At 42.6% G+C, this 14,789-nt stretch overlaps 3 protein-coding genes across 3 annotated transcripts; all 3 read right to left on the reverse strand.

Moving 5' to 3' along the window:
* Nucleotides 1-1,012: 1,012 nt before the first annotated feature.
* On the reverse strand, nt 1,013-3,393 carry ccr8.2 (chemokine (C-C motif) receptor 8.2; the record flags this gene model as incomplete). The annotated part of the gene is made up of 2 exons (XM_079227370.1): nt 3,300-3,393; nt 1,013-2,102 (listed from the first exon to the last, which is right to left on the reverse strand). Exons 1-2 carry the CDS (start codon nt 3,314-3,316, stop codon nt 1,013-1,015), a joined length of 1,107 nt encoding a protein of 368 aa, XP_079083496.1. The 5' UTR covers nt 3,317-3,393.
* Nucleotides 3,394-6,160: 2,767 nt separating this feature from the next.
* On the reverse strand, nt 6,161-7,992 carry LOC306744689 (C-C chemokine receptor type 2; the record flags this gene model as incomplete). Its single annotated transcript, XM_079227371.1, has 3 exons — nt 7,863-7,992; nt 7,587-7,759; nt 6,161-6,916 (listed from the first exon to the last, which is right to left on the reverse strand). Exons 1-3 carry the CDS (start codon nt 7,903-7,905, stop codon nt 6,161-6,163), a joined length of 972 nt encoding a protein of 323 aa, XP_079083497.1. The 5' UTR covers nt 7,906-7,992.
* A 2,850-nt stretch (nt 7,993-10,842) lies between these two features.
* Nucleotides 10,843-13,068, reverse strand: LOC306744690 (C-C chemokine receptor type 1-like; the record flags this gene model as incomplete). Its single annotated transcript, XM_079227372.1, has 3 exons — nt 10,843-11,744; nt 11,825-11,980; nt 13,062-13,068. The coding sequence occupies 3 exons, from the start codon at nt 13,066-13,068 to the stop codon at nt 10,843-10,845; spliced, it is 1,065 nt and encodes a 354-aa protein (XP_079083498.1).
* Nucleotides 13,069-14,789: the final 1,721 nt, after the last annotated feature.

Consider the following 14,789-nt stretch of genomic DNA (forward strand, 5'->3'; position numbering starts at 1 on the left):
TCGTAACCACTCGACTCCCGGATGAAGGCGCTTGCTTGTCTGGTGGCCCTGACAATGTCACAGTGATGTCATCAGGCTTTGAAGTATTAAACAGACAAGGATGTGGTGTTTATCTCTCTTTCTCTCTCTCTCTCCCTCTCTCTCTCTCTCTCTGTTTCTCTCTCTCTCCCTCTCGTTACCCAAATTTGGGAGAATGCAACACTAAATAACTTGACATTAAAGATGACATTATAATTATTTCTATGTGAAATGTTACCTCCCATGTGAGGAGGAAAGAAGGACAGAGAGAATACTCACATAAAATGTCTTCCACGGGGGACAACTTTACTTAGCTGTGAATCGATTGAATTGGATGCTGAGTCAGTCTGCATGACAGCATATAGAGAATATTGATTTTAGAAAATTACCTGGTTTTGTGAAATTCTGATTAATATCAGGAGAAGTATTGCAGAGATATTTTCACCATTTGACAAAATGCAAATGTCTGCACAGAGCCTGCAAGCTGACGTGGTTGTGCACTTCCTCCTCTCGGTTGTGGTTTCCTCAAGGTCAGGTGCATAACTCTTTTTACGTATGCTATGAAACTTGTCATATTAACCTTCACAGCTGCACCGGGGACCTTTTTTTTTGCTCTGCAACAGTCTGGGACACATACAAACCGATGCATGATATTTATTTTACTTCTCTTAGAGGCGTCTCCCCTGATCGAATGCGACGAAATGGTCGGTATCTTGAGCTCGGCTCTGGCTGGTTGGCTGTTTTTAAAGCTGGCAGCTGATGACTACCTGAGGTTTCTCTGGCTTCTGCCGCTGACCTTGTTGACAGCTGTTCTAGTTGACACAGCTTCTCCCTGAGCTTCAGCCAGCAGCGTGTTCACCGAGCAAAAGTACATTCGCAGTTCCATTACACATCCTTTTTTGTTTGTTTTTGTTTACATAATTAACAAAAGTATAAAGATATATACATGTACGGTAAAACACTGTTTGCATTGCAACATCCTGAAACAGGAGCATCAGATGGCGGTGCTCCTCTCGTCCAGGCTGGTGGTCTGCGAGTGCATTGATGGGCTGTTCCTGTCCTGAGGCATGCAGACCTTCACCACCTTACACAGCCTGCAGGGCGCCCTGTTTATCAACCTCAGCAGGTGCCTCCTGAACTTCTGCCCTGCAAACACATACAGGATGGGGTTGAGGCAGCTGTGCGAGTAGGCAATGGCCTCCGTGACTTGTAAGGCCAATCTGATGGCTTTGCTGCTCTCGCAACCCACATAGATGTGCAGTAGCTCCAGTGCTTTGAAGAAGGATGCAACGTTGTAGGGGATCCAGCAGCAGAGGAAAACGGCGACCACTACGACCACTAAACGGATGGCCTGCTTCTTGGACGACTGACAGTACAGCAGCTTCCTGACAATCTGGGAGTAGCAGAAACCCATGATGAGAACTGGGACAAATAGGCCCAAAATGTTCATTTTAAAAAGGCTGAAGATCCTCCAGAAGTGAACGTTTTCATTCGAATCCACATTGGGATACACAGGGTAGCAGAACTGAAACATATCAGCAGCAGGCTGCTGTTTGATATAGATCAGGTCAGGGAAAGAAGCCAAGAATCCGGCCACCCAAGTAACGGCAGCTGCGATCATTCCAAAGGACCTGGTCCGTGCTCTTATGGCGTAAATGGCGTGTACTATCGCCAAGTAGCGGTCGATGCTCATGAGACTGATGAAAAAGATCCCGCAGTAAAAGACGATATGATATGTACCCAGGACCACTTTGCACATGCCATCCCCAAACCGCCACTGTTCCCAGGCTTGGTGGGCCAGGAAGGGGAGGGTGCACGCCAGGAGAAGGTCGGCTGCAGCCAAGTTCAAGAGGCACACGTCGGTCATGCTGCGGAGTCGCGCGCTGCGAGTTATGACCCAGATGACCAGGCAGTTGCCCAGGAGGCCCAGCAGGAAGAAGACAGCATAGAGGGCTGGGAGAAAGGCGGCCCCGTGATGCTCATACACACACCGCCCATAGTCACCCTCGGGGTAGTCGGAGTAATCGTAAGAGTATTCTGTGGAGTTTACGGTGATGTCATCGCCGAAGGATGCTGTAGTAGACCTGGTGAAAAACAGAGAGACAAAACCAGGAAGGAAAAATCCCATTAGTTCAGCTCAGTTTATTGGATCTACAACAATCTTGCTTACCATAGATGCAAAAAAAAATATTCTACTTCTATAACACTGTAGCTGTAAGGAGTACAATGAACAATTTAACTAACTTTAAGAAACACTGTCAAACAAAAGCAACAACAATAGGTTGTGTTTTTGCAGCCCAATTTAGGAGCAAAATAGATGTAAGGGCAAAATACATATAGGAATGAAATACTAGATTGAAAGGAAATGCTCGGCTGCTAGCTGCTAATACACATTCCTATACTAGGCGTGCAGTGGAAGCTATGCAAGGCATGTGCTGCTTGCTGTTGAAGTCACAGACTTCATGAGGATTTGAGGCACAGAAAGAACAAACCATGGTGTCATGTGTAGGGATGGGATCGTTTGGGTTTTTTCCGATACCGATGCTAAACCGATACTTTTAAAACGATACCGGTGCCTAAACCGATACTTTTTTATTGCCAAGGAAATTCCTTTTCTTAAAATTGAACAATATATTAACTGTTTAAAGTATACTTTACATATAAATAAATAAATACACACAACACACTTGTCTTCAAACTGCAGCTTCAAACCTTTTAACTTCAAACTATAAACAATATATATTTAAAAAAAGAACAGACACAGGCATCCGGTGTTCTGATGGGACCGTGTGCAACAGAACTCAGACTCTGTTGGATTCTACAAACTGCTGCTTTACTGGACTACACGTCATCATTCATATCAACTGGAGAGATTTGTTCCATCAAGCCGAGGACGGACCTTCAAAAGCTCGTGCTCGTGTCTGCAGCGATCTGTGTGCGCGCTGTGAGTGTTGTGTGAGCGCTGGAAGCCCCGCCCCCTCGAGCCCCGCTCTGCATGCAGGCGGACAACAGAGAGTGGAGGAGTGCGCTCTGATCCGCGCTATTTTAATAGTATCGATACATCAAAATCCTATCGTTTTTAACGTGCGGGTCCCGCGGTACCTTTTTAGTATCTATATACCAAGCAACATTACAGAGTAGTGTAAAAAAAAAAAAAATCGGCTCAGGCACCGGAAGAAAGCACCGAAATCTGCGTTGCTTTTCGGTCCGGTAGGTACCGGACGTGTTGGTTCTCGGTACCCAACCCTAGTCATGTGTAGAGGCTATCGGTTTAATCTTACCTTGTTAAGTCTTCCATTGAAGAAGTCTCACTTGATCCTCTGAAAGTAACGACAGCAGAGACGGTGGTCAGCTTTCTGCGGGAAAAACAAGGAAAAGGACATGACCTACTTTCTGAAGGAAAAGAAAAGAAATAGAGGAATACACCCTGGATCAGTTTTCCGTGATTCATCTGAATAAATTGTGCATGGATGTTTTTAGTATATCTCTGTGCCACATAACATAACACATAACATGCATGCAAGTTCCACCGAATTTAGATGTACTGTGAATTAAAAGAAGCGAGAAAAATGCAGTTCCTCATCAAAACCACGCGCGTGCATGTTACATTACATTTTGCAATAGCATAGTGCATAATTTGTGCGGACATTATTAAAGTTGTGTGGTCAGATTTATAAGTAATAGTCTTTTTTCTGTTTATCACAACAAAAACAAACCACCCAAACATTTCAGCACATATAGAACCCGCATCCTATGTTTGATGATTAGTATCTTTCTATTAATAAATAGGTGTGTGTCTGAAGAGTCACGAGCCCAGAAGCCACAGCAGAAAGAAAAAAAACAGCAAGTTGATTTTTTTCAACAAACATGTTGAGGTAGTTTTACTCGTCTCCTAAATTCTGAGGAAGTGATCAAATGATACATAGCTGTTATTTAAAAAAAAATGGGTTTGAGCAAATTGTCAAAGGAAGTGATAATTGAGTACACTTGTGTTTGCTTCCTCTCCCATGGACCCGTAGCCAGACAAGCATAGGGTGGTGTAATGACCTGAGACTCATCATGATACCAATCCAAATACGCAACACAATCCAAATTCAGGAAACGTAACTGGAAGTAGGTCTTCCTCCTTTTCTCCTGTTATGTAAAACTGTAAATCATAGCTTGCTAAATAATGCTTTTGAAAAAAAACAACCCCAAACTGCTGTATTTCGATGTATTGAACACCATATTAGTAATATACAAGTGGAATATATGGTTTGGTACATGACAAAATTTAAATGTCACAGATTTGCGCACATTTTGGAGTCCTCGCCTGAATGTTCTCTGTTCTAAACCCTCTCTAACTTTGTTCTGCTTCACTTTATCAAAGTCAAGCTTTGCAAAGAGAATGTTCACATATTGTGCTATGATTTGGGTTAGAGTTGGACCTTACAGCTGCATCATTTCAAAGAAAGTAATTTTTTTATAGGCGGACCTGAAACCTTTTCTTTTTTTCTGTGTGTCATCTTCTTTACTCTTAACCAGTAACATATAGATAGATATCTGAACAAAATCGCACATGTGTACCTTTTATTTTAACACAAAAAGTATTAAAATAGCCCTTGGTGGTTGCAGGGACATTTTCGAGGAAAGGGCCTACAAATAGGTTTGTTTTTAAAAGGTTTTAAAAGACACAGTGACTACTCTGTTTCAAGCAACTGAATTAAATACTGGAATTAAATTGTCTATTAAACTCCATAACCCCAACTGAACCTCTTGTAAAAGCTGGACCAATAATGACAGCATGTCTAGAATGATCCAGCGTTAAGTTAGGGTCAGTGTTAGTCAATTCATTTCAACCCCTGTTGAGCTTATTATCCAATAACAATTGTAAATGTTAAATAAAAGACTACCTGCGGGTGCAGGAACAAGATAGCTGATCGCGGTGTTTATTCTGGATCACGAGATGCAGAGGTGATCAAATAAATCGTCCAGATCAAATAAATGATCAGCTATGCATCAAAGCTCATTGTGTAATGTGTGTGAGAATCAAGAGACACTTCTTATACCTTCTCCTATGTGGTGTAAAAAAAAAAAAAAAAAACACTCCCATCCCCTACCCAGCTTTAGGTGGGCTTGCAGGTTTGCACATGAAAGATGGTTTGTAACTTCCTGCGAATGCTTTCGAAAAGTGCTGTCGAATAGGCCACAGTGTCTGAACCACAAGTCCACATGCAAGCCGTATCAGAAGCAATGCAACTTGGACCAGACCTGCAGCCACACGCAGTTGGAGGCTGCAGAGCGCTGCGTGTTGTTTGCTGTTGTGCAGCCATCATGCAGTCTGGACTGACAGCTTCAAAACAAGCACAGAGAGCATATTACTTTTTCTTTTGAAAGGGAAAAGTTCTGACTAATATCTTCAGCTCAAATTAATGTGACTCTCGCACCATTTTACAAAGTGGTTTGTGCATCATTGGAGCAGAATCGTAGGCCCGGATGACTGAACACTGGCTTGTTGTTAGTCAGGTGAGTTATGTGACGGGGATTCTGCTCGGCACACTTCTGGTCAAATACCGAGAGCTGCCAAGAATTCCTGCCTGAAATGGATGCATGGCGATGCAATGCTGTGTCAAGAAGTCACGCCTGTAATATTCCACACACACACACACACACACACACACACGTGCTAGAACAGCAGTTTAAACTCACAGATTAATAGTCTGAGTGTTTTTTTTTTACCAATTTTTTTTCTTCTTTATTTTACAAAAAACTATATTGTTTTACAAGCTTTTATAAGATTATATACACTTTCAAAATAAAAGATTCCCTCGTTCTTAGAAGGAAGAATCTTTTTTTTTATACTTGATATTTTATTTAGGTATTTTTACAGTTAAACAAGAACTACAACCATGCATCTGGCCAAGTAGGGCCATAAAAAGAAAACAAAATTCAAAAATGTAAGCAGGTAAATAAGTAAAAATAAGAAATCAAAGCAATCAAAACAACCATGCAACAATTTAAAGGCATCGTCAGTCGATCGTGTAAACCATAAAAATATATTCAAAGAGTTCCATTCACAGGGTTTCTCTAACTAAGTTTTACACTTATATATATGGGGTTGCATCTTGGTCAGTAGGAATAATCTAAGTACCATTTTACATCTCTAAACACTCGCCACATCCACCACACCACACTGTGAATAATCTGATTTCACAGGTGTGTTGGAAGTCTCCTTGTCTGTGGTGTCTCTGCCGCTGAAGGTCCTTCTGCTCTCCTGACTCCAGCAGAGGTGCCTAGTCAGCACTTTGCCCAATGACTTCCTAAACTTCTCCCCTACAAATGCGTAGATGACTGGATTTACACAGCAGTGAGCCAGTGCAATGATCTCAGTGTAGTGCATGGCAGAGTGGATTCTTTTTGAAGCCTCGCAGGTGTCCAGGGCGTCCAGGAACAGCTGCAGCGTCTGCAGGAACACCGTGACGTTGTAGGGGACCCAGCACACCACGAACACACACACTACGCTGAAGATCAGCTTCACAGCTCGATCCTTTTTGGCGTTCCTGGACCTGGACCTGGACAGCACGACCAGGATTTTCACATAGCAGAAAACTATGATGGGGAGGCACACAAAGAGGCCCACGGTGTTCTCGTTGAAGTTTCTCAGTATCTTCCAGAAGCGCTGCGTCTCCTCTGGGTACAGAGGCTGGCACTCGAAGATGTTGGCGTCTTCGTTCATCTCCAAAGAGGCGAATGTCACCCCGGGTAGCGCCATGATGACAGAGATGACCCAGATGGTGACGCTGGCTATGACGCCATAGCGAAGGGTCCGGGCTCGCATGGCGGCGACGGCGTGGACGATGGCCAGGTAGCGGTCCACGCTCATCAGGGTCACGAACAACGTCCCACTGTAGAAACCCAGCTGTTCAGAGGAGCAGAGGGGGGAGCTGTGAGGCTTTTCATACAGATCATAGTGACAGCGCACAGCAGCGGTTTCACACATAACAGGGGAGAAGACACCTTGGTTGCTGACAGAATATCTTCCCCATTATTACTTTCTTTTCTTTTTTCTTCTAGAGAAATTGAACATAGAAAAAGTTGCGCAACCTAGTTCTACAGAAACATGTATTTCATTTTGCTCTTTGCAAGAAATACTGATTATTGGCTGTTAACACCTCACAGAGAAAAACAGAACTAGTCAGACACGCATCCATTTCTGCACTTTTTTAGATGCATTGTTTGTTTGAAAAAATTAATGCCTGAGTAATCTGCACCTCTTTGAGTTCTGCTTTCTAAATTTGTCATAAGTATCCAAAGTCTGGTCCGTTTCAAATTATGAGTAATTTGTTTGTGTACTATATATTCATTTATATATATATATATATATATATATATATATATATATATATATATATATATATATATATATATTTTTTCTTTTTTTTTTTCTTTATTTATATATATATATATATATATTATTTTTCTTTATTTATATATATATATATATATATATTATAATTTATTTTTTGTTATATATATATATATATGCATTTTTTTATTTTTTTTTCTCAAGAAAATATATAAAGCCCCACCTGATAGCCTCCAGTCATCAGTTTGCATGCTGCAAGGTTTGGGTAACTGTAGGCCCACAGAGGCAGGGTTAGAACCAGGATGAGGTCAGACAGGGCCAAGTTGAGGAGGCACACGTCCGTCATAGTCTTCAGCTTTATGTACCGGAGGAGAACCCAGAGCAGCGTGGCGTTGCCTGTGAAATCCATTCAGATCGTTAGTTGTTACGTTAGGTATCAGTGTATTAAAATGGGAGTGATGCATGTTTCCTTTTCTCTTTTAGGTCTTTGTGAACGTACCTATCAGACCTAGACAGAACACCATGTAGTAAAGAACCAGCATGAGCGTGGCTCCATCAGGCAGCTCTGCACCCTGACCCTCATCGCAGGTGTCATTGTAATCGTACACCAGCTCGTATTCTGAGATGTTCATAATGCTGCGTGAGGAGGAACACACACGGATTACTTTGAGTGAAAATGAAGGGTTTGAACTCACTTCAAACATGTGTGGTCTTTAACGTAAAGAGACAACAGGCGCACGCTTCTGCGTGACCCGGTGTCATCAGACATTCAGCAAAACATTCAAATATATACCAGAATCAACATCATTACAATGGCTCCATGCAAAAAAATGCATCTTAGAAAAATTACAAACAAGTTACACTGGCAATGTTTCACATTTGCTAATATTGTACCCCTTTTTTTTACATTTCGCTGGCTGCCTTTTGTGTGTGTGTGTGTGTGTGTGCACCTACTATCCCAATGAACTAAGTACCCTTACTCATGGGTTCATTTCATTTGATTTTATAGAAGGCACTGACTCGTGGTATTCCTGCTCTGACCTTCAAATGACACTTCGGAGCTGTTGGGCTCGATGCAACATGGGTTTGAGTTTGCTCTCAACTCAGACGACTGTCTCCCAGAAATAACATGAACTAACAGAAGACATGTGCCCGTCTACAGCAGAACAATCTAAATCCAAATGTAACCCCATTCTGGTTTTCCCTCATTAACTACACACCTTCTTGTCTTCCAGCCGACCCTTGAGGTTGACCTTGAGGTCATCTCATTCGTAGCCAAAGTGGCTCATCATCAGTCAAATATAACACAAAAAAAAGAACTACTACTCACAGCGTCTACTCAAATCTATCGACTCCTGATTTGGTTTTCTTCACTCCATTTTATTTTGGAAGTGTTGCCTCGATAGATGAACTGTGTCTGTGCCACACTGAACATGTTTGTACTCATTCACACTTGAAAGGGAGGGAATTCAGAGATGTATCTGGACTTTCCTGCCCTTTTAAGGTTGATTCTTACAAAATCCAATCATCATTTAGTGAGTCATGCCTGAACGGCGTCTATAACAAAGTTCAACTGCTGCCACTACAAACCTCAAAACATTTGTCTAAATATAAAAGAAAGGAAAAAGATAACTTCAGCAACCATCACCAGTGTTGATGTTTTCTATGAAAGTCACAAACTTCCTCTCACCCAGACCATAATCAAATTTAGGCAATCTCGTTAAACCACATCTCACTATCATGTACGGAACCACTAGCTTTGACAACCATGCCGACCCTCACTTCCTGTGTGTACACACAAACACACACGCCCCCCTGCACACATAATCCTCAACTACACACTGTGTCTAGGTGTAGGAGGTGAGAGGTCAAAGGCGTCTAGTGAATGACAGCTAAACATTTTAAAAGTTATGGTAGCTTACCACATATTGTGTCAAAATCTCTGCTCCTGAATGTGGACACTGTTGTGCCGAGCATCAAACCCCCGTGTCATCCCGTCAACTTGCATTGCTCACTTTTTGTGTCGGATCCTGCTGCAGAGCTCATTTCTGGTAAGGTGAACTCTTGGTTTGGTTTTTTCTCTGCACAGAGGTGTCAGTGGTTTTCTGAGAATTCTCCCTTCTGCAGCCTAAAAGGAGTACGGGGGGGGAAATGTATTCTAATGAGGAGCTTTTTTTCTTCTTCTTTGCAAAGACACATCTCAGGTGATAGAAAGATTTGAGAAAAGCATCCAGCTCATCAGGAAATGCAAAAGTTTCGATATGACTTTAGCTATATACTTTATTTAAGTTTTCATGAAATATAAAGAGTACTTTGTCCTCAACTGATGGCCTTTTAACAACAAGATGCCTTTAAGTATTTTAATTGTGACTATCTGAAATTACCTTTTTTTTTTTTTTTACATATCTCTTGAATTGACTTGTGTCTTCTTTTGACTTTTTTGTTATTTTTTTGGAATCTTATTAAAAAAGCAGCAAAATGTGTCATGTCAGATACTACGTGAACTACCTTATGGGGAAAGTACTTTCCAATATGAAAGCCACAATGTGCAGTAGAACCCACCGGATGCACATGACCTTCATCGTAAATGAGCACAAGTTGTGTTGACCACAAAACAAGTGCCAATTAATCAAACACGATATAATACATAGAGATGTGACACTTTATTATCTGCACCGGCTCACTGAACTATACCAAAAAGGCATAACATGAACAAGAAAAGAGCAGCAGCAAGCTGGAATATGTGAATAAATGAATGAAGATGATTTTGTGCAAATAACCCCGGAAATGAAAGTGACAAATATGTACTGGGAATAAAAAACAACACAATAAATACATTTTGCATTTTGCATTTTACAGTGCAAATGTGGGGCAGAAAGTAAAATGGAGAAAATATATGATGAGCTAAACTTTGTTCCACATACACAGATTAAAAATTAGAATGTGCAAAAGGTGGAACATAACCTTGCGTTGGCTACCTTGTGCCTTTTTGATTCTTCATCAACCACTGAGGGAAAGAAAAGTTCCACAAGGAAAGTGTAAAACAAAACCATTTATTGTTGAATATCATACAGGCATGAATGCTAATTAGTAATGTGTGAGCGCTTCAAACACACAAACAAACTTTGTTGTTCCAGGCTGCTGCAAACAAAAGGCTCATGGTTTAATAAAAGAGGGTTATTGCATACCTTTTGAGAGAAATGATCATAAAGGTCATCAGATCATACACATCTGACACAATATATTCCAGTGTGAACTTAATTAAAACGTAAATAAAATGAAGCGGAGTCTAAAGACAATATGTACACATGATGCATCTTTGTGAGATTAGACCGTGCAGATGACTCACGCTGTCATAGGTGGATAATGGAAGTTGACAGGAACATTGACAACATGGTCCCCAGTCACAACAACATTACCCAGATCAAAACTTGTCAACTCTGCACCATGTCCATGAAACATAATCTGGCCTCCGCCTCCTACATGATGAAGTTGGAGGTGGCATCGGAGGACCTGGACGTGATGGAGCTTTTCCAAGAGCTTGAGGATCCTCTGGCGGAGCGGAGGAGAAGCTCAGGCACCCATTTCCTCAGCATCTGCACGACCCGTCTCCTGAACTTTAGACCCACGAAGGCGTAAATGATGGGGTTCAGGCAGCAGTGAGCGTAAGCGATGGTCTCGGTCACCGCTATCGACAGCATTAAACGTGAGTCCGCGTCGCAAACGCTCGCCAGGGCTTCAGTTTTCAGAAAGTGCAAGAAAAGGCAAATGTTATACGGGGCCCAGAAGAGGAAGAAGGCGATCACCACGGAGATGATGAGCTTGACGGCGCGGTGCTTCTTGGCGCTCCTCATGTTCAGCAGTATGGGGACGATCCTGGAGTAGCAAACTATCATCACCAACAAGGGGATGGCGAGGCCCAACACATTGATGGAGAAGATGTTGTAGAGCCTCCAGGCGTTGTTCTCCGGGTCGAAGCTGCAGGTCGGCAGCCCGTTGGACTCGTTCTTCACCCGCGTGAAGAGGACGGCGGGCAGAGAGACGCACGCGCTCAGCGTCCAGACCAACGCGCTCAGAGCGACGCCGGCCCCCAGGGTGCGATAGCGCGCCACCTTGTGGGCGTGCATGATGACCACGTAGCGGTCCAGCGTCATGACGACCATGAAGAAGATGCTGCTGAAGAACCCGGTGCTGTGGCAGCCGGAGGCGAAGCGGCACATGAAGTCTCCGAAAGGCCAGTGGCCGACCACGGAGTAGTGCGAGTAGACCGGCAGCGTGAGGACGAAGACCAGGTCGGAGGCGGCCAGGTTGAAGAGGCAGATGTCCGTCAGGTTGGTCTGGTTGCGGTGCTTCAGCAGCACACACACCACTAAGCCGTTGCCTTGGGAGAGGGAGGGAGACGTGCTTTATTATGACAGATTGTTATGCAGCGCATGTAGAGGAATGGTCTCGCTCACATACCTATGATGCCGAGGACGAAAACCAAACTGTAGATGATGGGCAGAAAGACCTGGCCAAAGTTCATCACGTTGCCGATGCTGCAAGGACTGAATGAGGGACCTTCTTCATAATAGGATGAATAATCATCTGCATACAATATGGTGCTGTTTCCTCCACCTGTCGACAAAGATGTACGAATATATATCAATATTTACAACATCTACAGTTTGAATGCTGTTCTTGGAGGTAAATGGATGGAATTTTAACTACACATAATCTCCCGGGTGCACACACACACACACACACACACACACACACACACACACCGTTCTCCACAACCTTGACTATATGATGTTTTGCTGGCTTGTATCTCACTGTTATGTATTGTCTTTTGTCTTACAATAAATTAAAAAAAATTAAAACTCTACATAATCTCAACCATTTTCTTTGGGACTATTTTTGTAGTTCTTTAGTCCTAAAGTAGTTCCAATGAAAGCGATATCTTTGATGATTATTCATTGACTGTAAAAGTCATTTGTTTCAATGAGCTCCACAAATGAAACCCTCCTCCCCCGTGTTGGTGTGAAGGCAGAAACCCCAGTGATGGATACCACGAAACCAAATGAATAAAATACAATGAACCAAATCTAAAACTACCTGATAGTCAGTTGAGAATGAAGGTTATCATGCCCCCTGCTGGTTTTCATAGGTAATTTACAAAACAATTAAAACACATATGAAAAGGGACTTCAATTTACATCACCAATACCAAGTTGCTCATATGAAGTTTCATAACTATTAACAATCAACTTGCATACTGTCCATCATCATAAATGTGTTCCATCTATACAATAATTATTTTAGACCTATTTTTCAGTATTGAAATGGTATTTAAGTTACTTCAGTTGTGAATTCCTTTGAACTGTTATTTTGCCTCCCTTAGTCGATTAATGTTTGAAGGCTATGTATTTGACAAATACATACAGTATAAAGCAGTCGTTCCCAAAAGACTGGGTCGGACCCATAGAGGGGTCGCAGGAGATCTTATTGACGCCCCCAAATAAATGTGCAGAATTTGAAATATGAAATATGTCACCTTTTAATATCTGCAATCCACCTCTCAATGGAAACACACAGACATGAAGTGAACTGACAGCAGTGTATTAAGGCTCAGGCATTATAAATGATCACACACACACATGTCTTCAACAACATTTCAATGATCTACATGCAGCCTAAGCTGTCAAAGTGCATTCACCTGACATGGTGATATCTCAGTGATGCCTCGTCCTGCAGGTGTAGTCAGCTGCTGCACTCCAGGGCTCCTTATTTCTCCGTCTGGATCTGTATGGACACGATATCCTCAAACGTGTGAATATAAGAACCAACTGTCTCTAAGTCTGTACTCCTCTATTAATGACTGGCAGAGAAACAGAAGTTCAGCTGTTATTTCCTGTACGTCCCTAAGTGTGACTTCAAGATGCTTATCAGGAGCCCACAGATCACAACGCACGCTCCATATGTCGATTAACCAAATAACAGACGGGCACATCAGAACTAAACGTGTGGCCACAAGCGTATCAGGCTCCACTTACATGCTCTAACTATATGTTTTACCAAATAGAATTATATAAAAAGTGAGTAGTTTGATGAATAGTAGGTAAGAATAGGGTTACCAACTGATTATAGTTAGAATTATAGCTATTTTTGACACCTTTGCAATTTCGACTCATCTGTAATTCAATCAAAGCAATGATGATTCATATATTAGTCACAGTCAGTATGATTATCATCTGACTATCAATTAGGTGGGTGATATGTTCCCGGTAATTTTGGTGAGAGGGCGAGCCTTTTGTTTGCTATATTTACAGCTTAAATTCAGCAAAATATTAGTCAAATGTATTTAGTGTTAGCAAAAACACAGCATTACCATCAGACACTATACTTTCAAAAGGCGTCTGTGTTATCATATTGATATATCAAAGTCAAAGTCAGTTTTATTATCAATTTTGTGCAATGTGCAAACATGCAGAAGATCGAAAGTATGTTTCTCTTCTGTCCAACATATAAAGAATTGTGCAATAGTAATAATAATAATAATATTATAAAAAAAACAACAATATATAACATATAGACAACATAAATTTGGAACTATTAAGACTATGACATATAGACAACATAAATTAGGAACTATTAAGACTGTGAAGGACTAAACTATAAATAAATGACTGTAACTCCTTAGCAGCATCCAGACATGTGAGTCTAGAGAAGAGGACGGAGTGGGACGGTGGGGAGAGAGTTCAGCTTCCTGACAGCCTGGTGGATGAAGCTGTTGGACAGCCTGGTGGTGTGAGCTCGGAGGCTCCGGTATCTCCTACCAGAGGGCAGGAGGCTGAAGGGACCGTGTGAGGGGTGGCAGGGGTCGCTCACAATCAAGGTCACCTTGCGGGTGAGGCGGGTGTCGTATGTGTCCTGCAGGGAGGGGAGGGGGGGGGGGAGTGAGGCACCGATGATCCTTCCAGCTGCAGTCACTATGCGCTGCAGGGCTTCCCTGTTGTAGTCTGTGCAGCTTCCGCCCCACACAGTGATGCAGTTGGTCAGGATGCTCTCGATGGTGCCACGGTAAAAGGTGCACATGATGGATGGGGGGCTTCCTGCTTTCCTCAGCTTGCGGAGGAAGTAGAGGCGCCTCTGGGCTTTCTTTGCCAGCGATGTCGTGTTGGCTGTCCACGAGAGGTCCTCGCTGATGTCCACCCCCAGGAATTTGGTGCTGCCGACCTGCTCAATGTCCGCACCGTTGATGGTCAGTGGTGGGTGTTGAGTGTGGCCTTTCCGGAAGTCAACAACAATCTCCTTGGTCTGGCTGCTGTTTAGCAGGAGGTTGTTGTCTCCGCACCACGTGGTCAGAAGGTTGACCTCCTTCCTGTAGAGGGTCTCGTCATCCTTGGTGATGAGACCTATCAGTGTTGTGTCGTCTGCGAATTTG

Source organism: Taurulus bubalis (genome assembly GCF_910589615.1).
Source record: "Taurulus bubalis genome assembly, chromosome: 12".
In the NCBI taxonomy this organism is placed as follows: domain Eukaryota; kingdom Metazoa; phylum Chordata; class Actinopteri; order Perciformes; family Cottidae; genus Taurulus; species Taurulus bubalis.